The sequence below is a fragment of the Gopherus evgoodei genome, chromosome 1 (assembly GCF_007399415.2).
Source record: "Gopherus evgoodei ecotype Sinaloan lineage chromosome 1, rGopEvg1_v1.p, whole genome shotgun sequence".
NCBI lineage: Eukaryota > Metazoa > Chordata > Testudines > Testudinidae > Gopherus > Gopherus evgoodei.
This window is the reverse complement of record NC_044322.1, coordinates 218576348-218602170: the sequence shown is the minus strand read 5'-3', so window position 1 is coordinate 218602170 and position 25823 is coordinate 218576348. Positions and strand designations below refer to the sequence as shown.

At 46.5% G+C, this 25823-nt stretch overlaps 1 protein-coding gene and 2 gene segments (V, D, J or C); all 3 read left to right on the top strand.

Annotated features, from left to right (window-relative positions):
- Positions 1–25823, top strand: part of LOC115636523 — a 448049-nt gene that overhangs the window by 403041 nt on the left and 19185 nt on the right.
- On the top strand, positions 3309–6659 carry LOC115647820 (anionic trypsin-like; the record flags this gene model as incomplete). Its single annotated transcript, XM_030554649.1, has 4 exons — positions 3309–3484; positions 4758–5011; positions 5733–5869; positions 6456–6659. Coding segments are annotated over 4 exons (717 nt in total), but the record flags the coding sequence as incomplete, so codon positions are not given.
- LOC115636533 lies at positions 9891–21317 on the top strand. The segment is given in 5 exon segments: positions 14033–14665; positions 17632–17964; positions 18400–18417; positions 19203–19309; positions 21009–21317. Coding segments are annotated over 5 exon segments (495 nt in total).

Below are 25823 nucleotides of genomic sequence, written 5' to 3'. Positions count from 1 at the left end.
ACTTCTGTCAGGCTGAGAAAAAGCTCCGGGTTGTTGGGGAGAACGGAGTGCTGTGTGCTCTCTGTAAGTTCATCCTCCTCTTCCTCCTCATCTTCCCCATCCGCAGAATTCTCAGGAATGGCTGAGATTATCCCCTCCTCGGAATCTACGGACAGGGGTGAGGTAGTGGTGGTGGACCCCCCTAGAATTGCATGCAGTTCAGCATAGAAGCAGCATGTTTGTGGCGCTGCCCTGGACCTTCCGTTTGCTTCTTTCTGGTGGGCTTATCTGAGCTCCTTAAGTTTCACACGGCATTGTACTGAGTCCCTAGTGTGGACTCCCTCCATCATGGCCTTGGAGATTTTTTGAAATGTTTTTTCATTTCGTCTTTTGGAACGGAGTTTTGCTAGCACGCAATCATCTCTCCATATAGCAATCAGATCTGGTACCTCCCGTATGGTCCATGCTGGAGCTCTTTTTCGATTCTCAGACTGCATGCTTACCTGTGCTGATGAGCTCTGCATGGTCACCTGTGCTGATCAGCTCTCCACGCTGGGCAAACAGGAAATGAAATTCAAAAGTTCGCGGGGCTTTTCCTGTCTACCTGGCCAGTGCATCTGAGTTCAGATTGCTGTCCAGAGAGGTCACAATGGTGTACTGTGGGATAGCACCTGGAGGCCAATACCGTCAAATTGCGGCCACACTAACCCTAATTCAACATGGCAATTTCGAATTCAGCGCTACTCCCCTTGTTGGGGAGGATTACAGATACCAGTATTAAGAGCCCTTTATATCGATATAAAGGGCTTCGTTGTGTGGATGGGTGCACGGTTAATTCAATTTAACGCTGCTAAATTCAATATAAACTCGTAGTGTAGGCCAGGCCTCTGTGTATGGCAACACAAAGCTCACAGGGAAACCAAGCTCCATCTATGGACCATAAAAATATTACCAACAATTTTCACATTCATCACAAGACCCAGGACTGGCATAGCAGGGGGCTGCAGGGCAGGACTCAAGGGCATTGGCAGAGCTGTGTGGGGATCCCAGCACTGGAATAGCAGGAGTGTGCAAGGTAGGATTAAGCAGATCAGCAGGGCTGTATAGAATTGGACATTTGCTCTTTTAATTTCAGGAAATGCTTGTTCCGGTCTCTGTGGCACCCACAGTCACTTTATTACCTTTTTAGCTCAATAAGGTAACTATATTTGTCTGAACTGATGTAAGACCGTGGGAAGTGAGAACCTGGTGGGACCTTGGGTTGGGGAGAACCTCTCTGAGAGGTATAAAGTAGAGTGATTTCTTCAGTAAAACCTGTCACAGCTGACAGTGCTCACTAACAGCAGCACCATGAAGTTTCTCCTGATTCTTGCCTGCTTAGGAGCAGCAGGTGAGTTTTCCAAAGCGGTTTAATCCTCCTGAACCTCTGATGCTCTCCAGGGATCACTGGTGCTCTACCACAAATGTACTGTTTTCCTCTTTTCTTTAGGTTTCCCTATCTCTCTGTCTCTCTTTCAGTCTGTCCCTTCTGTCTCCCTTTCTGCTTCTCTCCCTTTTTCTGTCCCCTTCAGACTTCTAAGTTTCTGCTCCCTCTCTGAGACACTGTTTTTCTCTGCATTTGCTTCTCTCTTTCTTTCTTTCTCTCTCTCTCTCTCTCTCTCTCTCTCTCTCTCTCTTTCTCTGTCTTTTCTCTGTACTTCTGTCTCCTTGCAATGAAACGAAAAATTCCAGTGGCAGTTTCAATTGTTCTTGACATTCTTCTTCATTTCTTGCCCTAAACTGATGTGTATTGTTTCTGTTCACTGTTAAACAGCTATTATATTTCATGTCAGATGTGGCAGTCCTTTAGCTGTGAATGCCATAATTCTTATATATATATAGTGATACAGGAGGGCCAGGGAGCAGTGGTAGAGGGGAAGTATATAACTCCTAGGCTAATTAAGGCGTGGTTCCCTGTAGAATAGGGAGGGTTGCTACAGGTTAATTGGAGCACCCGTAGTAAATTAACGCCCTGTTAGCAACCTAATAAAACCCCCTGCTTCAGGGAGTCAGGGGAGAAGGAGGAAGGAGAGAGGATGGGAGCTTGGAGGGGTGCTGTGAGACTTGAAAGATCAGAAAACCAGAGTAAGGGAGACTCCCTTCCCCAGCATTTAAGGACAGAAGGTACCCCACCCAAGGGGGAAGAGGGTAAGAACCCTCAGGGGTTGAGAGGGGCTGGGGCTCACAGTAAGCAGCAAACCCAGACCCCTTCCCTGCTTCCCTCCTTTACCCACCTTCCCAGGCCACTAGCAGGGCCCTTGGTGCCCCAAAATCAGGGGCAAGGGGTGGCATCTTAGCCCTCTGCCAAGAGAAGCTCAGGACCCACCATACTACATCGGCCATCTTGTTACTATATATATATGTGTATATGTGTGTGTGTTTGTAAAACACTTTGAGGTCTTTCAGGGTTTGCGATCTGAGAGAAATCTCCATCATTATTTTAGTGGGCAATGAAGGAACAGAGTTGATGAGACCAAACTTGCTTTCTTCCAGAACCAGGATAGTTGTCACAGCCTCATGCCTTAGAGCAAGGGAGGGTAAACTACAGCCCGTGGACCGGATCTGGCCTGAGGCCTTTCAATCTGGCCCGCGGGATTGCCAGGACTGTGGTGCAGCGGGGCTACGGCAGGCTGCTTGCCTGCCCTGGTGGCCCAGTGCACTCCTGGAAGAGGCTGGCACCATGTCCCTGTAGCCACTGTGGGGGTTGGGGTGGGTGGCCATAGTGCTCCGTGTGCAGCCCTCTCTTGTAGGCACTGCCCCCCGCAGCTCCCATTGGCCGGGAATGGGGAACCGTGGTCAATGGGAGCTTCAGGGCATAGCCACCTGCCCCACCTCACCCCCAGAAGCCACTGCCAGACATGCTGGCCATCTCTGGGAGCAGCACGGGGCCAGGGCAGGCAGGGAGCCTGCCTTAGCCCCACTGCATGCTGCTGCCATCCCAGAGTTTCTTGAGGTAAGGGGTACCAGGCAGAAACCCACACCCCAAACCCTCCTGCGTGCCCTCCTGCAGCCCACACCCCATCCCACACCACAACCTCCTGCCCCAGCCCTACATTCATGGCCCTGCATACAATTTCCTCACCTAGATGTGTTCCTCGGGCCAAAAGGTTTGCCCACTCATGTCTTAGAGGGTGGTGGGCATGAAACATGGAAAATTTGAGGAGAGAGGGCTTCAAGAGATGTAGAGAAGACTCCTGTAACCCAAAGCTTTTAAGAGTATGGTTAAATAATTTGCTGCTCATTAGCTGCTGCTGCATTTCAGATCACTGGATTCCATGTTATTTTCTTAACACCTGATTTCCCCATTTCCCTCAGTTGCTGTCCCTGTTGATGATGATGACAAAATTGTGGGGGGCTACACCTGCTCTGTCCCCTACCAGGTGTCCCTGAACTCTGGGTACCACTTCTGCGGGGGCTCTCTCCTCAACAACCAGTGGGTCGTGTCAGCTGCTCACTGCTACAAATCGTGAGTGAAGGTTAATACATTATATATTGCCTCTGGCCATGCAGCCTCTGGCTGAGATCTTGTCAGATCTAATCAGACCTGCCCAGTATGTGGATAGCAGAGCAATAAAGGAAAATCCATGTTGCAGGGTGAGCTCCCAGTGACCAAGCATGGTATCGGGAGGTGTTTCTGACCACTATGAAAGTTCCCACAACACTTTTCTCTGTAGTAGGGTTGACAGTCCATCTGTCCAGGCCAATTTTCAAAATTGTTAGTTAATTACTTTCTGTTCTCCTTTAATTCCCCCAGAATTTTCAATTGGATCCATTCTTCTTCTTCTTTGTCTCTTGACCTAAAGTGTTAAGTAACCCTTCTAGACACCTGCCCCAAGCTTCCCTAGAGGTGGTTATATATCTGTGGAGGGGGTGACTTGATCCCTATATATACTTTGTATACAGAGCCTAGTTCTGCCCTTCAGTATCCAGATGCAACTGCCATTGCAGTTCATACTGGCTGATGACAGAACTGGATCCACCTTTAGGGACATAATTGACCTTGGGATGAAAATTTGTTACTGAAATGCAATATGTTATCGCTGCTCCCACAACACTAAAGAAACTAAACCAGTCACCATTCCTGAGTTCAGGAAGGCTCTGGAGAGCTCAGCATACTGAAAGGACCATCCTGAGCTGATTCTGGGGGATGGTCTAGATTAGGGGTTCTCCAGCATACTCATTCTGCAGAGCATTTCACAAGTGAAGGGTCCTCTCCTGTACACATCCCACCAATGTGTTCTCTGAACCTTTCATTCTTTTCACCCTGGGCCACAGCTGGAGATCTACTGGACAGGTAGAGATTTCCCATCTCAATCTTTTATGATTAGAACAGACAGAGCTCGTGAATTTCAATTTGTGTCATGTAAACAAATATTCAACCAGAGCAAGAATCAGTCCTCCTGCCTCTGGACATCTGTCACTCCCATTTGGGATTAAGAATCAAAATTCCTCTTCCTGGTATGAATTAGGCTCACTGGGAGGATTTAAGACCTTACTCTGAAGCGTCTAGCTTGTGCCCCTGTTGCAGATGGGATACCAAACTTGATGGCCCATTGGTTTGATTTCAGTATGAAGACTATTATGAAAGCCAGTCACAATTATTTCACTTCTGATCTATGATAGAATTTGAATGTCATCACTACACAGTGCACTGAACTATGTAGTACCACCTAGTGGTCACATCTTATCATGCTAATTGTGGTTAACTTCCCTCCATGTTGCCTGGTTGATTTATGCAGCCGCATCCAGGTGAGGCTTGGTGAATACAACATCGATGTGTTGGAAGGGGACGAGCAGTTCATCAACTCCGTTAAAGTAATTCGCCACCCCAAATACAACTCGTGGATCCTGGATAATGACATAATGCTGATCAAGCTGGCAACCTCAGCTGCCTTGAACTCCCATGTTGCAACCATCTCTCTTCCTTCTGCCTGTGTGGCTGCTGGGACTCAGTGCCTGATTTCTGGGTGGGGAAACACCCTCAGCAGTGGCTGTGAGTATGAATGTGCCTCATACATGACACACAGCCCCCTTATCTTATTACAGTTATGGGACCTAGATACATCTCAGTCTTGACCTGCAGCTCTTTTTGCTTTTGCAGTCTTTGGGTCCACATGCTTAGTCTGCCAATTACCCTCACTCCTGACTAGCAGCCCCCTGCTATTCCAGTCCTGGGCTCCCCACACAGCTCTGCCAATGCCCCTCAGTCCTGCCCTGCAACCAGGGGCGGCTCCAGGCCCCAGCACATCAAGCGTGTGCTTGGGGCGGCATGCCACGGGGGTGCTCTGCTGGTCACTGGGAGAGCGGCAGGTGGCTCTGGTGGACCTCCCGCAGTCCACCGGAGCTGCAGGACCAGAGGACCCTCCGAAGGCACGACTGCAGGAGGTCCACTGGAGCCAGCGACCAGCAGAGTGCCCCCTGTGGCATGACACCGTGCTTGGGGTGGCGAAATGTCTAGAGCCGCCCTCGCCTACAGCCCCCTGCTATTTCAGTCCTGGGCTCCCCATATAGCTCTGCCAATGTCCCTCAGTCCTTTCCTGAAATAACCCCTGTTATTCTATTCTAGTAATTGAGGTCCTCCTCACAGATGGTGCAGTAGTTTTTACTGACCTCTTCTTTATTGAATTCTCTAGCCCAGAAATCTACCAGTCTTTGTATTAATTGGCCTCTGCTTTCTAAGATGAATCTTACTGTTCTCCCCTCTGTGTTGGCAGCTAACTACCCTGAGCTTCTTCAGTGTGTGGATGCTCCAGTCCTGACTGAGGCTGAATGCAGTGATGCTTACCCAGGACAAATCACTACAAACATGATCTGCGTGGGATTCCTGGAGGGTGGCAAAGACTCCTGCCAGGTAAGCTGCCTTTCATTTTCTCTTGTTCTGCAGAGACAGGGCTCAGCTACTCTTGTCCCTCCTGTTCCAACCTTAGTGCCAGAACTCTGAGAACCTGCAAAGAATTAACCACAAGATGTGATGAGGAAAAGAATGTGCTCAGGAGTTTGGAAGGTGTGTTTGGAGGTGTGAACTGGATGGCTCAAAAGATCAAGCTGTGAACTGCAGGGCATTTCACCTCTGGCTTATAAATGCAATTCAGTCTCTGACTGAATTGAATAGGATGGACAAAACAAGGATAGAGGCAGGTGTCTGCTTCCAATCCAGTCTCAGATCAGCAGATTTGGATATATTAGGCTTTTTACTGCAATTAGCATTGTTCCAGGCACTGCTAATGGGTGTTAGGTGCGTAATGGTCAACAGAGGAAACTGGGAATTTTGAGCTATTCCCTGCCCATCAGACATATCAGAGCATATGGACTCTGCTGCTGCTTACCTAGCGCTTTCAAGATTCACTTGCTAGTTGAAACCTTTTTCCGATTAGCTGAATAGATTCCTCTGCCTGAATTAGCTCGTGTCTGTAACACCCAAATCTTTTCCCTCACAGGGCGATTCTGGTGGCCCAGTCGTGTGCAATGGTGAGCTCCAAGGAATTGTGTCCTGGGGGATCGGGTGTGCTCTGGAGGGTTACCCTGGAGTCTACACCAAGGTCTGCAACTATGTTGACTGGATCGAGGAGACCATTGCCGCCAACTAAGACATGCATCTCCTGCTAGTCTCCTGATGACATTTCCTTTCCTCCCCCTTTAATTCATCTTTGAAAAGAACATAGCACAAATAAAAAGATATATTAGCTGTATCAAGTACTTTCTCAGTGCCAGTGTTTTTTTTCTCTGGGTTTTTCATAACAACATCTCTTATTGCTAAAGTGCTGTGTAGATGGTGCATAATGGGATCACTGCCCCCACGCTGAAGTGATCTACCTTTGAGTGAAACACAGCAATACTCTGCATGAAAAACTAGTTCAGGAAGTGAGGCAGGAGAGTGGATCCAGTTGTACTTGCTGGAGGAAATTTAGGGAGGCTGTATTTCTTCAGGATGGACTAAGGCCAGGATTTCTTTCAACATACAAAATGGTTCATGGGTCTTTTAAAATAAGATTTAGTAGTTTGTGCAAAGTGGTGACTGATAGCCCTAAAGATTGATTCACAATAGGAGACAAAACACAGGCAGCAACAGAACAGCACTTTCCTTCTCTCCCGTCCCGTCCCCGCCACATACTGGATCGTTCTGTAGAGTGTATTCTCTAGTGCAGAGTCCAGTGCTGTCCTAAATGACTTGAGTGATGGGGCCAACATTTCCCTGGGAGACCATTCCACAATCTAACAGATCTGTTAGAAAATATTTCCAGAAATCTCCCCCCTTTGCTTAGTTTTGCCACATTTATTTGTGTACTTCTGGTCCTTTCTCCTCATTGAAATAGATTTAAGATGTCTTGCCTGCAGCAGTTCCCCTAAAGGTACACAAAGCATAACTGAAGCCCTCTCTTCCTCCTCATCCTTTTCTGTCTCTCTCCGTGCCTTCTCTTTGAATTCATGCAGGATACACTCAGTGGCGCTGGAACACTTTTGGTAATCGGGGTACTGAAAGCCAGTGGTCCCAAAACTTTTTATGTCACCCCCTCGCCCCTGTCCATGCCTCCTCTTCCCAAAGCTGGGACCAGAACCGAGCCATGGCTCTGGGAGATGGGGGGACAGGGGTAAGGAGGCTGAGGCTGGGCGAGGGGCCAGCAGCAGGACCCCAGCTTTGGGGCCAGGAGCGGAGCCCTAGGCACAGGGCTAGCAGTGCTGGGACCCTGGGCATGGGGCCAGTGGCCTGGACCCTGTACAAAACCTGGGGGTGCTGAAGCAGCCCCCGCACCCTTAGTTCCCATGCCTATGGATACACTTGCACTCCTGTACCTTTGACTATCTGGGGGCTGGTCCACACTACGGGGGGAAATCGATCTTAGATACGCAACTTCAGCTACATGTCAAATATCTAAGATCGGATTACTCACCTGTCCTCACCGCGTGGGATCGATGTTCGCGGCTCTCCCTGTCGATTCCGCAACTCCGTTGGGGTTGATGGAGTTCCGGAAGCGATATAAGCGCGCTCGGGGATCGATATATAGCGTCTAGATGAGACGCAATGTATCGATCCCCGAGCAATCGATTTTAACCCGCCGATATGGCGGGTAGTCTGGACGTAGCCACACACACAATCTGAAACCTTGACAATTTCAAACCCAAAGTGGAGGACGGTTTCCCTCTGCTGGCGCTCTGGAGAATTACCTCTTAAAGTTAACATACAAGTGAGGCAACACCACCATCCACAGGAATCCTGACACAAAATGAAATGGAAACAAAGGGAGCAAAGTGATTGACCAAAGGCTCTCCATCTCACAGGACAGGTAGCTTGTGGGCTGGGGCTCATTAATGACATTAAGGACATTAACAGCCACAAAGTCACTTCATTATTATCCTGAAAACTCTCCTTTGCCCTGACTAGAAAAAACTTAACAACGGTTATGCTGCTGCTATGCAGAAACCACAGCCTGTCATGCTAACCAATATTGTTTCCATGTACTTACTGTAGCCATCTGTTTTCTCTTGGTTTGCACTTAGATTGTAAGCTCTCTAGGGAAGGCACTGTCTTTTTGTTCTGTGTTTGTACAGCACCTGGCACAAGGCAGTCCTGGGGCACGACTGGGGCTCTGAATACAAATCATGCAAATGCCTCTTTATATACTAATAATAGTTGTTATTATTAATAATAATAAAGTAGTATCAGAGGGGTAGCCATGTTAGTCTGAATCTGTAAAAAGCAACAAAGAGTCCTGTGGCACTTTATAGACTAACAGAAGTATTGGAGCATAAGCTTTTGTGGGTGAATATCCACTTTGTCAGATGCATAAAGTAGTAGTAGTCCAGAAAAGGTAAAATCAAAAAATAATTTTATAGAGACTTCGCTATTGTGATAATGGTCCCTGTATTAATACCTAGAGAGACAGAAAGGCAAAAACAGATAAATTACACACTGTCCAGAGACGAGACAGCAACAAATGGGCAGTTAGATAATGTCCCAAAATAATATTTTTTTTAATGTAATCCACTTTGAAAAGACAAACACACACACAATTGTTCCCACAGATTAGTGGCCCCCAAGTGTGCAGAAGCACAAAGCTTTGGTGGTGCAGAACATTTGCTGCTGCAGAGGTGCTTACATTTCACTAGTGCTAAAAACCCTTCATTACTGTAGAGATGCACAGATCCAGCTAGTGTTTAAAGTGGTCTGAAAAAGTATGTCTGAAAAAAATGTGGGAATGGCAGGTTTGGTAAGACTGTTAAGGTGTGCCCCTGAACGACCCAGCTCGCTCTATCTATCTAGGGCAAATCTGTGACCCCCTTGTGACACCGCCCTGTGCGCATGCATCCCTCACCCCCCAAACACATACAAACGCTCTCTTTAAGCGCTGCATTTTGCCAGCATCCTAAATGCCCAGCTGGCCCCCCTGCTCTGATGCTAAGTACTGCTGAAAGCCCCTCTCTCCTCTGCAAACCTGTTGAGGCCTTACCAGCTACTCCCTACTGAATAGTCTATGTCAGGATTTCTTGTGTGTGTATTGCTTCCTAGGGTTGGCTGCCTGAGAAGACCTGATTTCATAGGTAAGAGGGCTGGACTGGCTTTGTGCGTGTGTGTGCATGTGTGTGCGCGCGCCCCCTACTGGATGATTCTGTTAGAGCTTTTTCATGTGTCTGCTCCTTCCCTCGCCTGGCTCAGTACGTGCAGGTTTTAGAGTTAGCTGACATGACATATTCCTTCCTGGGATGCATCACAACTGCCCTGCAAACAAGCCTCTGGGGAAGGGCTCACCTCCAAGGGCTATTTTATGTGCGATGTAGGTAAACAGGATGTCATGTGATCTGATCTCATGCCCACTGAGAACATCTATATAACGGTGATGCTTGGCAGAATCGACCATCGTCTCTGTTGCTTGACCCCATTACTGATAGTCTCAGCAAAGAAGTGAAGGACTGAATGGGTGACGGCGGCTCAGCTCTCCTCATGTTCCCAGATGAGATCTCTTCAGGGTAGGGATTGCAACACATTGGGCATGAAAGAAACCTGCATTGACGCTGCCTATGGTATGCCACTCAGAGATTTGCCATTCTGAGGATAAACAGAAGCCTCAGACTCCTGGGACTATCAATCTAGCTCGTCTCTCTAGCACTGTGCTCACAAATCTGGGCATAAACAAGTACAAGGCTCAGGAAAAGCCGTGAATAAAGGTTCCAATCTGGCCCGTGGCTCAGTGCTAACAGATCTACGGTGGATTTGAACATGGGCTGCTGGTCTCACAGGGAATGAGAAAGGCAAAGGGACAGAGAGGTGTGAAAGGAACATGCAGAATGCTGTGGAGGTAGAAAAAAGCTGTCTGAAAACAGCTCACTAATGAAAAAGCTTGTCACTGTTTTATTCTAGCCATGGAATAAGGCATCTGCTAAAAATATGTGTTATGAAGAGATGGCTATGGTTAGACATAATCCTTCCTTCACACACACACACACACACACACACACACACACACACACACACACACACACACACACACACACACACACACACACACACACACACACACATATTTCCTCCACAAATGTTGTAACAGAGCAGCTGAGGAAATAGATTGTGGTTTCAGAGAAGCTCTCTGATGGTGATTGGCTGATGTCATGGAGGGGTGGAGCCTTGGGTGGGATTGTTTTTGTATGAGATTGTAACATTGTGGGGACAGGGGGACCACGGTGATACATTCCCTAGGGAGGCCTTTACAAAAACCTCCCTGGAGGTTATCCCATTTGAGCATGTGCCAGGACAGATATAGCACTGTCTGCAGCACAGCAGGCACTTTCTGCCTGGGCTGTGCCTAGAATGTGCAGTAGCGAGGTATGTGGATGGCATCTGGGACATACGTAGGCCATTCTACAGCACACAGGCCCTTTCCACCTGGGTCTGATATATATATATAGAGAGAGAGAGAGAGAGAGAGAGAGAGAGAGAGAGAGAGAGAGAAGATGGCAGCACAGCATGAGTTCTACCTGGGACGTACCTAGAGCATTTGACTCCACTCCATCGGGGATGCAACAGAAAGATCAACAGCTCTGTCTGCAGATTCTACCTGGGAAGTATTTATGTTTGGTAGGACAGCCCATCCTGGGCTGGAGCTAAAACATTTGTGAGCACAACAGATTCAGCTGGGATATACCTGAAATGCATGTCAGTGCAAAAGGGAGAGATTTCGTATTTTGCTGGTGTGATAACCTCTTGCAATAAGTGGCCCATTACTTATGTGAAAACCCTCCCAGAAAAAGACAACCCAAAACATAACAGAGACCTGACAGAAATGTGACTTGCTGTGTTAGCTGCAAAACACAAAGGTAATAGTGATTTATGTGTAAAACTCCGTTGGATCTTTCAGACTCCATTTCAGCTTCCTGTATCCTGTGGGCTTGGCTGATCATAGTGACAGGATTAAGGCTTCTCTTTGACCCTCCTCATTATTAACTCAGGGATGGCAGTGACTGAACCTCCAGGACTATCTTTGGGATTTGGGGTTGATTTCTTTAATCTACTAGGAAACACCATAGTGTTCTATCAGAGTCTTCCTAGAACTTTGGCACTCTGATAGCAGAGGAGATGAAATCAAGAGCTCTTTGCTTTAATTCAGGGATAAAATTCACTCTCTGCAAGCACCTGTTTATAGTTATGCCTAGGTCCCATTAAGTAACTACTTCATAGAACATTGTACACCCACTAGTTACAGAGCGAATGGCTGCCTACTCCTTAGAACACAGGACTGGGAATCTGGAGCTACTAGTCACCAAGAGGTTATGTTCTTGGCACTGTCTCTGACTTGCTTGATAACTTTGGGCACCTCAGTTTCCCCATCTGTAAAATTTGGACAATATGTATTGATCTCACCGGGGTAGATGAGGACTGTTTAGATAATGTCTGTAAAGCAATTGAAGTGTGAAATTTAAATAAAACAATAATAGGACCAATAACTAAAGAACAGTACTCTAGTGAATGCTTAGTATTGCACAGAAGTAATGCAGGCTGTTTTTATGCCAATGATCACTAAACTAGGGCTGAGTGGCCCTCACAGCTCTGGGATTTTAGATAAAGTAAACACCTCTTTTGTCTGTCCACATCATCTGGAGCATGTCCCTTTCTTCTGTTTATGATGCAACCCCTTGTCACTGTGACCAACGATAAAGTCTATTTTGGCGCAGGCACAAAACTTACTGTGTTAGGTAAGAAAATCCCATTTTTTTTTATAATCCCTTGAAATCCCAGATCTCCCTTTTTGAGAACAACCCCCCATCCACATCCCCCTTTGGTTATTGAGCTGGTGTTTTCCCAGTGTGTCAATTACCAAGCCTACTTCGGAGAAGGGACTAAACTCACCGTTCGAGGTAAGGACAAAAAATTCCTTGTGGGTTGCTGAATGAATGTAATGTATGCAAATAATGGGGCTGCCCTGGCAAAGAATTAGGAAGGGTGAAGGACTGTGATATATCTGTGTATACATAACAACCTCTGAAAAATCTCTCTGATCCACAAAGGTGTAAGTATTCCTCTAGAGAGCTAGTTATTATGGGGCTACAGAGCATTAAAAACCAACACATGCATCAGCGCATCTGTCCAGCGGGGACTGAGTTACAATCACGTTTTAGACAGCACAAACAATAGTGTATAGGCATCAAACCAGAGTCCATTAACTTCAGTAACTCTGGTCCCTTTGGGATTGAACATACACATGTTTTGTCTGGGATGACAGGGTAAGCCAAACAAATATGCATGATATTTTTAACAGACAAAATAGAACAACAAACATATGATCGGTTATGTCACAAGCAGATGCTGCTTACTGACAGTAGAAAGCTAGGTCTAATGCATGTGGTTCAAACACAATAAAAGGCTTTTTGGGTATACTCCCATGTAGGCCCCCCATTTGGATTTGGATGTCCCCAACTTTGATGGGCAAAACAAGACTGCCTTTATAACCCTGAAAAATGATCACTGTGTTGTCATTGGCAATTCTCCCCTGGGTCAATGTACTTGCTAGCAGCAGTCTTTTGATTGCACAAGCCCTCTTGTAATGAGGATGTAGAAGGATTCTGAGTTAATGATGATGGTTTCCACAACAGAGACAGTCACAGAGAGTCGTATAACAATTTTTAAGTGATTAATAAATATTTATCAGATATGAGTAAGTCTCAGGTACCTGGCCTGAAGGAATTCAAGGTGTAGGACCCAGACTGACTGCAGCCAACAATGTTGCAAAGTGCACTTTGAAGGTTTCTGGTCAAGATAGGGAAGAAAACCTAGTGGAGCAGAGAGGATCTCCCCTCCATGCTTGCTGAAAAACCTTTATCCTTATTGTGTTCGGGAAATTCTGAACAGCCTGGGGGATGGGACAAGCTGCTAAGAAATGATGTGGAATCACTACCTCTGGAGATCAAGGCAGAGACTAGAAGCCCATCTATTAGGGATGGTTTAGGGATAGTGAACTCAGTCCTGCCATGACGGAGGGGAATGGACCGGATGGTCCTTGCTAACCTTATATGAATCAATATTTGTTTTAACAGAGTGTAAACATCAAGTAAGATAAGACTTTAGATGGGGGAGGGGGTGAGAGATACATGAGCAAAGGGAAGGATTCTGAATAGATATTAGAAAGCATTTCCTACAGTGAGTCTGACTGAATCTCCCATCAGTTGAGTCATTTAAACCTGGAGTAGACAGAGCCCTGAAGAAGACACTGCAGGGACCAGTCTTGTATTGGCCCCCAGTAAGGATGGACATGGTGTGACCTAACAGATGGTTTCCATCTCTTATTTCAATGGCATTATAATTTGCTGTGCCTTTGGTTTCTCCTTCTGTTTGTGATGGCAAGGAGGGGGATAGATTGCAGGGTGGGTTGAGCAGAATGAGTTTGGAGGGAGGTTTTCCTGCAGCTGCATAATGGTGTGAACTCTGAAAGACAGTACTTTGGCGATGGCACCAAACTCACTGTTCTAGGTAAGACAGAAGCCTAAGTTGTGTTTTGTTTGTGATATTATTGAGGTATTGCCATATGAGACCTGACCAATGCTTCACCTAGTCCTGTGTCCCACTTACTGGAACAGACCTCTGGTCCATCTAGTCCAATGACCCATGGCTAATACCAGATGCTTCAGAGACATGTGTGACCCCCACCCCATCCATAAAGAAGCTGCTAGTGCCATCTGTTATCATAGCGGCAGGCCTGACACCAAGCAATGACCAAGACAAGCCCTGGAGCCTGTGGATTGATAGCTTGTGTGTTTACCATAGCTGGTGTTATTGCATGTTGTACTCTGAGCTACATGTGTGCTTAATTCATTTTGGATTTACCCATGGTGCTAGGTCAATCCCCTCACTCTATAGAGCAATTACATAGGGCTAAAAAAATAAAATGAGATGGGGTGTGTGTGTGTGTGGGGGGAATATTGCAGTGACTCACTCCTTGTGTCCTCACTGGGCTGAGATGTATTATAACATGAACACTCATTGGGAGTCCTGTGACAGGAGAAAGGAAGAAGTAACAACTCTCTCAAGCCATTCCTGAAGGGAGTAAGGAGGTTGCAGGGGGGGGAGGGACTCGTCCCTAGTACATGTGGTTTTTGCAACTCTTCTGCCTCGCTCTGTAACTAGAGTAGTTCTTCGGAGATGGGACCAGGCTCATGGTGTTGGGTAAGGAACGGGCTACTGGGGATAGAGATGGTGTGTGTGGGGGCAGTGTCTGGGAGAGCATAGCCTGACGGTATCTCTGGGACTATAGCACTCCACAACATTCTTCTCTCACTGACCCCAGTAAAATGTCTGACTGACTGTCTGTCACTCTATCTTTGTCTTGATTTTCCTCTCTCTGTAATGTTCTTATTCCCTCTCTCTCTTTGTCTCTCTGTGTCTTCTGCACACAGTTCTCTCTTGTCCTGCTCTTTCACCCTCCCTGGGGGGCTGTTTTGAGAAAGATAAGATAGAAAGGACGTTGTAGAATCATACACTCCTCTTTGCCTCTTGTCTTTTGCTGTCTAATGCCAGAGCTTAGTCTGATTGTAGTCTCCAGTGATACAATCTGGCCGTGATCGCTACAAAGTTTCCTGAGTTGGGAAGCAGTGGAGGCTGGGCTAGGCTTTAACAGTTGTGGGTTTTATTCTGACAGTTTACAGCTGTGTTCTAATACTTCTCCCCTTATCTTCGGAGCTGGCACTGTGCTCACTGTTGCAGGTAAGAGGTCATCTCCCCACTCCCCTGAAGGACGCTTAAAAGTTTCCCTTATGCTAGTGACAGGTGGCATTCACACAAGTGGAGGTGAGGGAAAACTGGCAAGACAATTATTCAAGGCACAATCTCTACCCAATTGGGCTTGCCATGAAGATAAGAGGGGGGCAAAAACGATGATAATGTACTCACCCATCAAAAAACATTGACTTTGGAAGTGGGTATATAAAATAGACTATTCCTAGGCTACTGTATCAATAGATTTCATTCAGATTCTCTCTTTCTGCGTGTCTGCCTGTATGTTTCAATCTCTGTTTCATTCCTAGTCTATCCATTTCTCTGGCCTTCGATGTTTTCTGTGTGTTTTGCAGTGTTGTTGCAGCTGTGTTGGTCCCAGGATATTAGAGTGACAAGGGAGGAGAGGTAATATCTTTTATTAGACCAACTTCTGTTGGTGAGAAAGGTCTGATTCCAGGCCTGAAGAAGATCTTTGTGGAGTTTGAAAGCTTGTCTCTCTCACCAACAGAAGTTGTTCCAATTAGGGCTGCCCAGAGGATTCAGGGGGCCTAAGGTCTTTGGCGGCACAGGGCCCCCGCTGCCAAATTGCCGCTGAAGACCTGGCACTTCGTTGGCGGGTCCCGAGGCGGAAGGACCCCCCACTGCAAGTCTTCGAGGCACTTCGGCAGCAGGTCCCAAGGCAGAAGGACCCCCACCGTGGGTCTTTGGGGAACTTCGTTGGTGGGTCCCGTAGTGAAGGATGCCCCGCGACCGAGTTGCTGCCGAAGACCCAGAGCGGAAGAAGCTCCAGGGACCCAGGACCTGCAAGAGTTTTCCAGGGTCCCCAGAGCGAGTGAAGAACCCCGCTCCAGGGGTCCCGAAAAACTCTTGTGGGGGCCTGGGGCAAATTGCGGCGGCCCTGGTTCCAATAAAAGATATTATCTCACCTACCTTGTCTCTGTGTTTTATCCTTCTCTAGCTCTGTCTCTTTCTTTGCCTTTCTTTCTCTAGCTCTTTCTCTAGCTCTGTCTCTCCTGCCCTCTCTCTTTGTCCTCCTTTTTCTTCTCATCTGTTTGTCTTTGTTTCTCTCTTTGTTTCCATGTCTCCTCGAGGGCAGGATCTGATGAGCACACTGAGCATTTACATATGCCAGAGAGGCTTTGAAGACAACAGAAAACAGTTGTAAAACAAAACACTAATTATGATGGTGAGGACAATAAAAGGGATCATATGGCAGAGAGGTGCCTACAAGGAAGAGGAAAATAATAGATACTGTGGCTTCAAAACCAATGCTAGCATTTTAAGGGGAGAATAAGATGATGTGAGCTTATCATCAGTAACTCAGGGCATGTTGTATCTCAGAATGCCACATTCCCAAAGGGTGCTCTCTGTCTGTATGCCTCTATCTGTTTCCATATGTCCACTCTCTATTCCTCGAGGGTTTGACATGATAGGCCAGCCAAGGCAGGAAAAGATTCTACATCTCTAGCAGGAGTTTGACATCTATGTAATAGAACAGAGAAGCTTATGTAAGGAATGTGATGCCCCTTTAAGAGCCAAGCACAAATACAACAGCCAAATCTGAAAGTCAAGATGTAAGGCTGTGCCAATTAAGGCCAAAGCAGTGACCTGGAGTTGCTCAATTTGGTGAGGATCCATCTCTCAGGGCAGCTCCAGGCCTCTTCCTGGAGAGCCTTCCTCCAGCCAAAGGGGGAAGGTTAACTCCTTCCCTGCCAATGCCTGAATGGGGCCTGTGTAGTATAATTCTGAGTAATACACTATTATGTCTTAAGTATCAGAGGGGTAGCCGTGTTAGTCTGGATCTATAAAGCAGCAAAGAGTCCTGTGGCACCGTATAGACTAACAGACGTATTGGAGCATGAGCTTTCGTGCATCCGAAGAAGTGGGTATTCACCCACGAAAGCTCCTGCTCCAATACGTCTGTTAGTCTATAAGGTGCCACAGGACTCTTTGCTGCTTTTATTGTGTCTTATTACAGCTCCCCAAACACTCTGTAATTGCTATGAACATATAGCTTCTTGTGTCTTACAATGCAGTACACTGCATACAAGGAACACACTGCATGTTTTGTCTGATAACACCCATGGATACATTTCCCTGTCAGTATGGAAGCATGGGTTCGGTAGTACCCCTTTAAATAATTTGGGAGTTTGGAGTCCCCTAGTGTGCCTCCCAGTGTTCTGTTGCAGAAGGCACCAGAACTCTATCTCAGCCATAGTCTGTATGTAGCTAGGCCTGCTATGTTCTGATCTAGTTAGTAAACATGGTGCTTTGGTCTAGCTGTGTTTGTGTGGTTTTATTGCATTATTAATGTTGTATTGAGAGCAAAGACACAATCAGTATTCTGAGAGGTTGTTGGCACAAGGCAGGAGAGTGTTTGTTCAGGGCTGTCTGTGCCATGTTGCTTTCTTTTCCAGAGGTTGGGCTCAATATCACCTCCCCCAAAGTGGCCATCTTTCCCCCATCAAAGCAGGAGATCAAAGAGAAGGGGAAGGCCACTCTAGTGTGCCTGGCCAGAGATTTCTACCCCGACCACATCAAGATGGTCTGGCAGGTGAATGATGCTGACAGGGAAGATGGGGTGAGGACAGATGAGTTTTCCACTTGGGATAACACATCAAAATCATACTCGCTGACCAGCCGCCTGAGGATCTCAACCCAAGAGTGGTTCAACTCCAAGAACAGTTTCCGGTGTGCTGTGAAGTTTCACCTGGATGAGATCCAGTATGAAGTGATCAGAGGTGGAGATGGTGAGTAGTGATTGAGCATTACACTATCGTATTAAATGGAAAACAATCAAAGTGGAAACAAAAGCAAAAGGAGATGAAAGAGAGAGAAAATAATCCCCACAGAAATACAAAGAGAAAGACAGTGTTCATCTGCAAATGTGCAGGTTCATGGACCCACATATATGTGTACATGTAAGAGTATGTGCCAGGAGTATATGTATATGTTCACAGGGATACATATTTTCACGTGCATAATCTTTTTATACATGTATATAGTCAAGTACATTTTCGTAGCTCTTTATAGAATTTAGCTAAGAAACACTCTGAAGAGTCTATCTAAATAATATGAGTAAGTACCACTAATACCAACAGTATGTAACATCCCAGAAACTCTGAAGTCTATATTCTTTCAGCTCTGAGAAAACTGTGACTTATAATCCTTTCTTTGCCTTTCAGGATGTGGCATCACTGAAGGTAGGCATTTCCTCTCATTGCCTCTATCTCTCCACGAATTTAAACTCCCTTACTAGCAGACACTATGTACAGGGTGTGTCAGGAAGCGTTTAAAGCCACAAGGAACCACTGGATCATCTATATAGAATATCACAAGCCACCAACAACTCCCACACTAAAGCCAACAACCAAAATTAGACCAAAGTACTAAAGCCCACAGGAGACTAGACTATTATGTGGGGGAAATGTGTTATGTTTCTCTGCACTAAGAGAGAAGCAAGAACTTCCGGCCTAAAATGTCCGGTAGAGTATATGAATAAAAGATAACTAAAAAGTGCAAAAGAAAACCTGCATGTGAGACACAGTGCACTGAGAATGCCTCCTCCGGAGGCTCCCTTTGTAAATTACACAAAGGGATCATGAGACCTTCCTCATCCAATCAGATTTGCTCCCTTGGTCTTCCCTCTCCTTCAGTATAATTATAAACAGAAGATGTCTTCAGACTGGAAAGTTACCAGCTTAGTCATTACTCATAGAAGGCCCATCTGTGAAACAGGTATTCTCCAAATGTCTCTGTGAGGCATTAAAAGCATTAAAGAGCCAGTGAATATCAGGAATATAAATACAAATGCCATGCTATTCAGTTTTATTTGGGTGCCTGGTGTAACCAGATATCCAGCCCAGTTTTTCAGTGATGTATATTAAGACCTATTCCTCACTGTGGATTTCTTATTTGACTGTTGATATTCTAGATGCCAATTCTCCAGATTATATAATTCCATAAATAATCAGTGTTTGATTTACAGAATCCTACATGCGATCTGGCAACTCTACAAAGCTCACCTACCTGGTGCTCTTGTGGAAAGCCATGCTCTATGCCTTGCTGGTGAGTGCTCTGGTGTGGAGAGTCAAGGTAAGCTGGCTAGCTGGTTTTTGTTTGAGTTGGCAAAATCAGAGGTTCAAGGATGCAACAGGGACATTGGATGCAGAGAACGCTAGCAATTGAGCAAGATCTACAATCTTGTCATTCCTTCTCCCAGCCACTGAAAGGTTGTTTTCCATATATATTGCAGGCTTTGTCTAGTCTAGTATAATGTCCCAAATGATGAGGTTTCCACCACTTCCCTTTCACAGTCTAATAGAAACTCACTGTTAGGAAAGGTTTCCTGATACCCAACACAAATATTCCTTTTCAGGGCACTTGTTAACACATGAAGAAAGCTCAAAATAATTAACTATAGCTTCTCCAGAGTATGATTAAGCTGGCTATGTCAACATTCTATGAGTATTGGAAAGAGTGCACATGGAGAGGAATAGCTAAGTGGTTTTTGAGGAGATCCTGGGGTTAATGGGATGAATTTGAATACAGGGGAAAGTTTTGACTGTTGAAAGATGTTTGGTTGAATGATCTCCTTAAGGGTGCGGTGGAAGTGCCATACATGACTCATTAAACCTCGGCTCGGACAAAGCACTAGAACATAGACCGTATGGACCGATCCAGGGAGTTATGGATAGATGGACAGTCTTTCCCATCTCTATTTTCTCACTGAGTCTTTGTTCTGTGTTTGTACAGTGCCTAGAACAGTGGGGTCCTGGTCCATGGCTGGGGCTCTTAGGCACAATGGCAATACAAACAATAAAAAATAATAATACACTTATGTGATGGCACTGGACTTTTTCATTACATTTTGGATGACTCTTGTATGTGGCTCAGTTTACCCTATGTGAGGCATGTTTAAATAGGTGGGAGGAAAAGGATGTTTACTCATTGCAGAGACTCAGAGATATAGGTGTGACTGATGCCTGCCTGCCTGGGTCCCAGTCCCTATGCCCATGGATTGTCCCAGAAGACACCGGCCACTCCAATTGCCCAGACATTTGGCACCTTGCAACAATAGACCATGGATCGGCCACCCTCCTTAGGAAGCCTGCTGGGTGTGACCAACTGGAAAACAAAGGACTGGAGAGGGAGTGGGGGGTTGTAGCATATGCGCTACTGGAGTCAGAGGACAGCTTCTGTACTGGGACTAAAAAGGCATCAGTGGGCTCTGGGTTCTAGACTGACCTGGATGGACTTTGCTGTAACTTATTCTCTGTGCTAATTAAGGACTTTCTATGCTGGCTGAGAGTCACTGTAGAGTCAGGAAGTTGGAGGTGCAATTGCTCCTTTGAGTGTGTAAGTCTCCCTTGTGTATCCAACACAGGTGGACTTGCTGAAGGGAGTTCACGGCATGAAGCAGGGGTGCTGAAGGCTCTGAGGTTGGGTCCCAGGAGGCGGTGAAGCCGAGTGGCTTACCCCAGTGAGAGAGTGTGACCCTAAGGGGACTGACATACTGAAGGGGTCCTCCCAGGAACTGTTCCAGAGCCATTTGAGAGCACTGGACCTGTGGATCCATGAAAAGTTGGGTGTAAAACTCTACCAAATCAGAATGGCAGTGACACCAGATGTAAGGCAGTGGAGACTCTACTGGCAACAAAGAGGGGAAGTGCACTGGGCCAGATGATGCGCTGACTGTTTTGCATTGCTCTGTGATGCACAGCACCTTGTAAATCTAGACCATTTTTTCTATTGGGTGGTCACTTTTGTTTGTGTTTTTCTTTCTTCTGTTTAGGCTAGTGACAAGCTGAGCAGAGAATAGATTGGAACTCATCTCCAGCACCTCAGGAGGAGCACAGCTAAATTTTTCTACTGCCCCAAATCCTCCAGGGAGAAGGATTTGCTTCTGCCTGCACTCTGCCAATATCCATTCCGTGGAGGGGTTTGTGGGTAGAGTAGTTGCTCTTTATCCATCTCTTCAGTAGTCACTGATGGCTCCCCCTACCACAGAGCTTTAAAAGCTAGATAACTACTCATAGTTAGGGACTGAGGGGTCTGCACTCTGAAGCCATAATAAAGTCTTCGTTTCTTTTCATTTGAAAAACCTGAGTTTGTGTCTTTTCTCTGATAGCTACAGGACTGGAGTCCACGCACTGCAGCATGGAATGACACACATCACCATGCAGAGCCCATGTTAGTCTGCATTTATTGACAGGGATTAGAAAAATATCTCATCTGCAGTTAGGATAATACAGGGGTCTTTGAGTTCTCATGCATCAGGGTGTACACTGAAATCCTACCCCCACCCCCACCCCTTGCTGACCTCCCTCCTGGAATAAAGTGGTATGATATTGTCAAAGCCTTTCTTTTTCAGCTTTGGTTTTGTGTTTTAATAACCTGGGAATGTATTGGTGTTTATTCAAAAATTTAAAAAACATGAGAAAATCAGTAGAAATCAAAAATGAAGGGCAGTGGGTGGGTGGGGGAAGAGTGCTCAATACTCACATGGAGGGGAGGGGTGTGTGGTACTCACAGGGTGCAGTGGGCAGGGTGTGGGGGAGAGTACTTACCCTAAGGAAGCCTTCCACTCCCTGCAGTGGTCAGGTGGTCTCAGCTTCCGAGACCCATCTCCATGCCCCTCTCACTTCCCTACTGTGGAGAAGCAGTTGGGGCTGCGCAGAAATGCCAGGGTCAGGAGGGGAGCAGGAGGCTGCACCCCCATAAGTATGGATCCCTCTGCTGGACAGAGCCCCCTGCTGACCTCAGCCCTTCAGCACAGTCCTGTCCAGTTCCCTTGCACAGGCTCTGTCCAGCAGGGGAAGTGGATGGGACTCTGTGCCCTGGGCTATGCTGAAGGGCTAGTATCACAAAAAAAACTTCTCCAAAGCAATGTCAGGTGCGTAAAAGCAAAAATTGGAGTGAAAATCAGTAAAAGTGACATCAGTAATATCAGTAAAACTGAAATATTGGCTTTTTGAACACCTGGGAATTTTTCAGTGAAAATCAATAACTAGCAAAAATGAAGGCCTTGAATTCTGTATCATTAGGTGCTTTATTATTTATATCTAAGATTAGACTGTTAGCTCTCCTGGGCATGGACTGCATCTTTCTATTCAGCAAAGTGCCTTATATAGTTTGGACAAAGTAAAAAATAATAATAATGAGAGGTATTGCAGTTTCCTTTGAAGCTTTCAGCATTGATCCTATCAGGGACAGTATACTGGACAAGACGGTCATCGTATACCTAGATGGCATTCTCCCAGGGCTTTGCAGCTGGGGAAGCTATACAAAGACCAAGACCCTCAAAGGTATTTAGGCACCTACTTTCACTTAACTACTGAAAAACTATGGAAAATGTCCTATTTTAAGACTATGCTTTTTCTTCTCTTTTGCTTTGTTCTATGTAAGCAAAGGAATGGATGGGCTCAGGTGGATCAGGGTAGGAACATCTTGGGCCCAGTTCTCCCTTCCACCAGATTGAAGCTGAGCTTAAGGAACAAGGGGAAGGGAGCAAAGATGGCTTTATACCACTATTTTAGGCCAGACCCAGCCATGGATGGCAAAAAGGCAGGCACAGAAACTAGCCTGCGGATGCCAGGACCAAGGGGTGAAAGTAGATCAGAGAACTGGATTAGTAAAAAGGGACCAGCTGGGAGACAACTGAAATAGGTACAGTAACTCATCACTTAAAGTCATCCCGGTAAACATTGTGTCGTTGCTGATCAAATACAGAACATGCTAGTTTAAAGATGCGCAATGCTCCCTTATAACGTTGTTTGGCAGCCACCTGCTTTGTCCACTGCTTGCAGAAAGAGCAGTCCGTTGCAGCTAGCTGGTGGTGGCTTAGAACCAGCGTGGGCCAGCAGCCCCCCATCAGCTCTCCACTCCCCTAAGTTCCCTGTGCAGCAGCTGCCCAGCAGGCTATCAGGTGCCAGGCAGTTCAGCTGTCCCTTCCCCCACTGCCATGTGCTGCTCCTGCCCTCTGCCTTGGAGCTGCTCCTGGGAGCCTTCTGCTTGCTGTGCAGGGGGGTGGGTGGGAAGGGGTGCTAATGTCAGGGTGTCCCCCTCCCCCTGCTCCTGCCCCCTCACTCCTTTACCCCATCCACAGAGTTGGGGGGGGGTGGGAGGGAGAGGGGCATGACAGGGCTCAGGACCTGGCAGTAGCTGCTGACTCAACTTGCTGATCTACTTAAAAAGGCAATGTACTTAGAATGTGGTCAGCATACTTAAAGGGACAATGCACATCTCTCTTTCACACATGGTGTGGTGTGTGTCTCGGTCTCTCTTCGCCATGCTGTCTCCCCTCCCTCCATTCGAGATGCCTTGTAGAGTGTGAGGCTACATTAACAATGTGTGTTAACCCTTGAGAGCTCTGCCAAGTGCTAGTTCATCATTTAGCAGTAAGGCATTCCCTCGGAAATATCCCTGCCTCTGACTTCACCACCTCAACCAAGCTTCGCAATAGTCATTGCTGTGTACATTATTACATTGTTTAAAATGTATACGATATAAAATATAGTCTTTTGTCTGGTGAAAAAATTTTCCCTGGAACCTAACCCCCTCTAGTTATATTAATTCTTATGGGGAAATTGATTCGCTTAACATTGTTTTGCTTAAAGTCGCATTTTTCAGGAACATAACTAAAATGTTAACCGAGGAGTTACTGTAGTTTAGTCTCCATTCTGTGCCCCAGAAAGACCCACACAAGATGCCTGACTTCCAGTTTTCTAAACAGCACAAGTCAACCAAAGGGATCAGAAGAAAATTTCCAGCTAGTGAGTCAGCCAAGATCTGAACCTCCTGCAAATAGGTGACACCTCACCCAAGCATCTTTAAAGACCACTAAGGGCAGATAGACAGACAGGCAGACAGCGGTCTCTTTGTTTTATTGTGACTGAACATCCATTGTGAAATCATTTGATGTATTCTCTCCAGGATACGTCATTGGGCAGGGGTGACTGTGCACAGGCTAACAGTCACTGTTTAGTAACCCCTTTTACATGTGCAGTTTTGTCATCGTTCACCAAGTAGCTCATGAACATGTTTGGCTACATTCAGTGTTTTGGATTGTTACAATGAGCTAAGTCTCTGCCTTGCCTAGGGAGCCAACTGGGACAGGGTACTCCACCGCCAACACTAATGAGCAGGGATGGGGCCCTGTACTAGGAAGCCCATGGCTATTCCTCAAAACCTCATGGTGTGTACAAGCCAAGAGGTGGAGAGGAAGGGCAACTAACCAAGGAGGGAGTGGGGACGGAAATGCACCTGTACCATGGCCTATGGGTGCCACAGAAACACACATAAAACTTGGAGTGACACTGTCTGATGTGTGAATGTGGCATGGGACCCAGAAGTATATGGGCCAAATGCAACTGCACAGGTTACATAGCCCTAAAGTTGCCACAGCATGGGATCTCCAATCATACAAATAATTAGGATCTTGGCTTTATCTCTCAGCTCTAGCCACACTGTTTCACCCAGCAATATGGTAGGACACTGGGGTCAGTAATGACTTAGATGGGAGAAAGTAACCTCCTGAGTCACCCACATCCTTTCTTGCAGCCCTGCACCCCTTAGCACCATGCAAAGACCTTTGGGTCAATGCTGCCTTACAGGAGATAGGGCCCTTTACTGAGTCACCCAAACTACTCCCTGGGCCAACTGCTTTCTCCTTGAAAGTCTTCCACCGAAATACTGACCTTTCCTAGCACAAGAAACCTGACTCAATCTTAGCCCAAGTCAGTTAGCCTGAAGACAAGGGAAGGGAGACAAGAAGATGTGTGGCGGGGAGCAGCAGAGAGCGGTGAGGATGTGGTGAAGACAGAGAGCATAGCGGATGTGGGGAGGAGGTGTTCATATTGTGTCAATGCAGAATTGAAAAGGCAGTAGAAGTTTCAATAACAAGGCCCTGGGGGGTTGGTTTCTGCATGTGGTTAAACGCTCAGAGTCACAAGTGATTGGTGAGTCACCATTCCATTCCACCTGTGAGCCAATGTAGGTCTCATTCTCAAAACCATATGCAACACTAAGATGACAATGATACAAAGCATTACCAAGGGTCACAGCACAGGTGGTACTGTTCCGCGGGCCATGCTTCCGAGCATTGTTCTCTCTGGTTTACAGATAATAAAAAGGGGTCATGTGACCCAGTATCGCTCTCACCCTGGTCATGGAAAACCCCACAGTCTATATACCAGGCATACATCACAAACCCCACCCCCTACAGGTGCTATTATTTGGCCTCCTTGCTGCCATTCTCAGCAGAGAAGCTTGGAGTAAATGGGTCATGGAGATTTAACACCCCTTTCACTCATGGAGGTGGTCACTTCAAGTCAGGGATGGGGCATTCTGACAGAGCAGTGTGTGAAGAAGCCTGCACCAACCACTGCCCATGCTGTCCCTGTTGGGTGCACTTCAGGCTCCAAAGGATGTCAGTCCAGCATCTTTTCCCAGCATCAAATTCACTGTAGGCTTAAAACCAATTAGTGGGCTCATTAAACCACTTCAATCATCATCTGTGATTGGAAAGAAGGAGGTGATATTTTGTTTCTAGTTAACTAGGGAATAAACTCACAGTTCTGCTATGCCTGACACTGCTTTGAATTGGGGT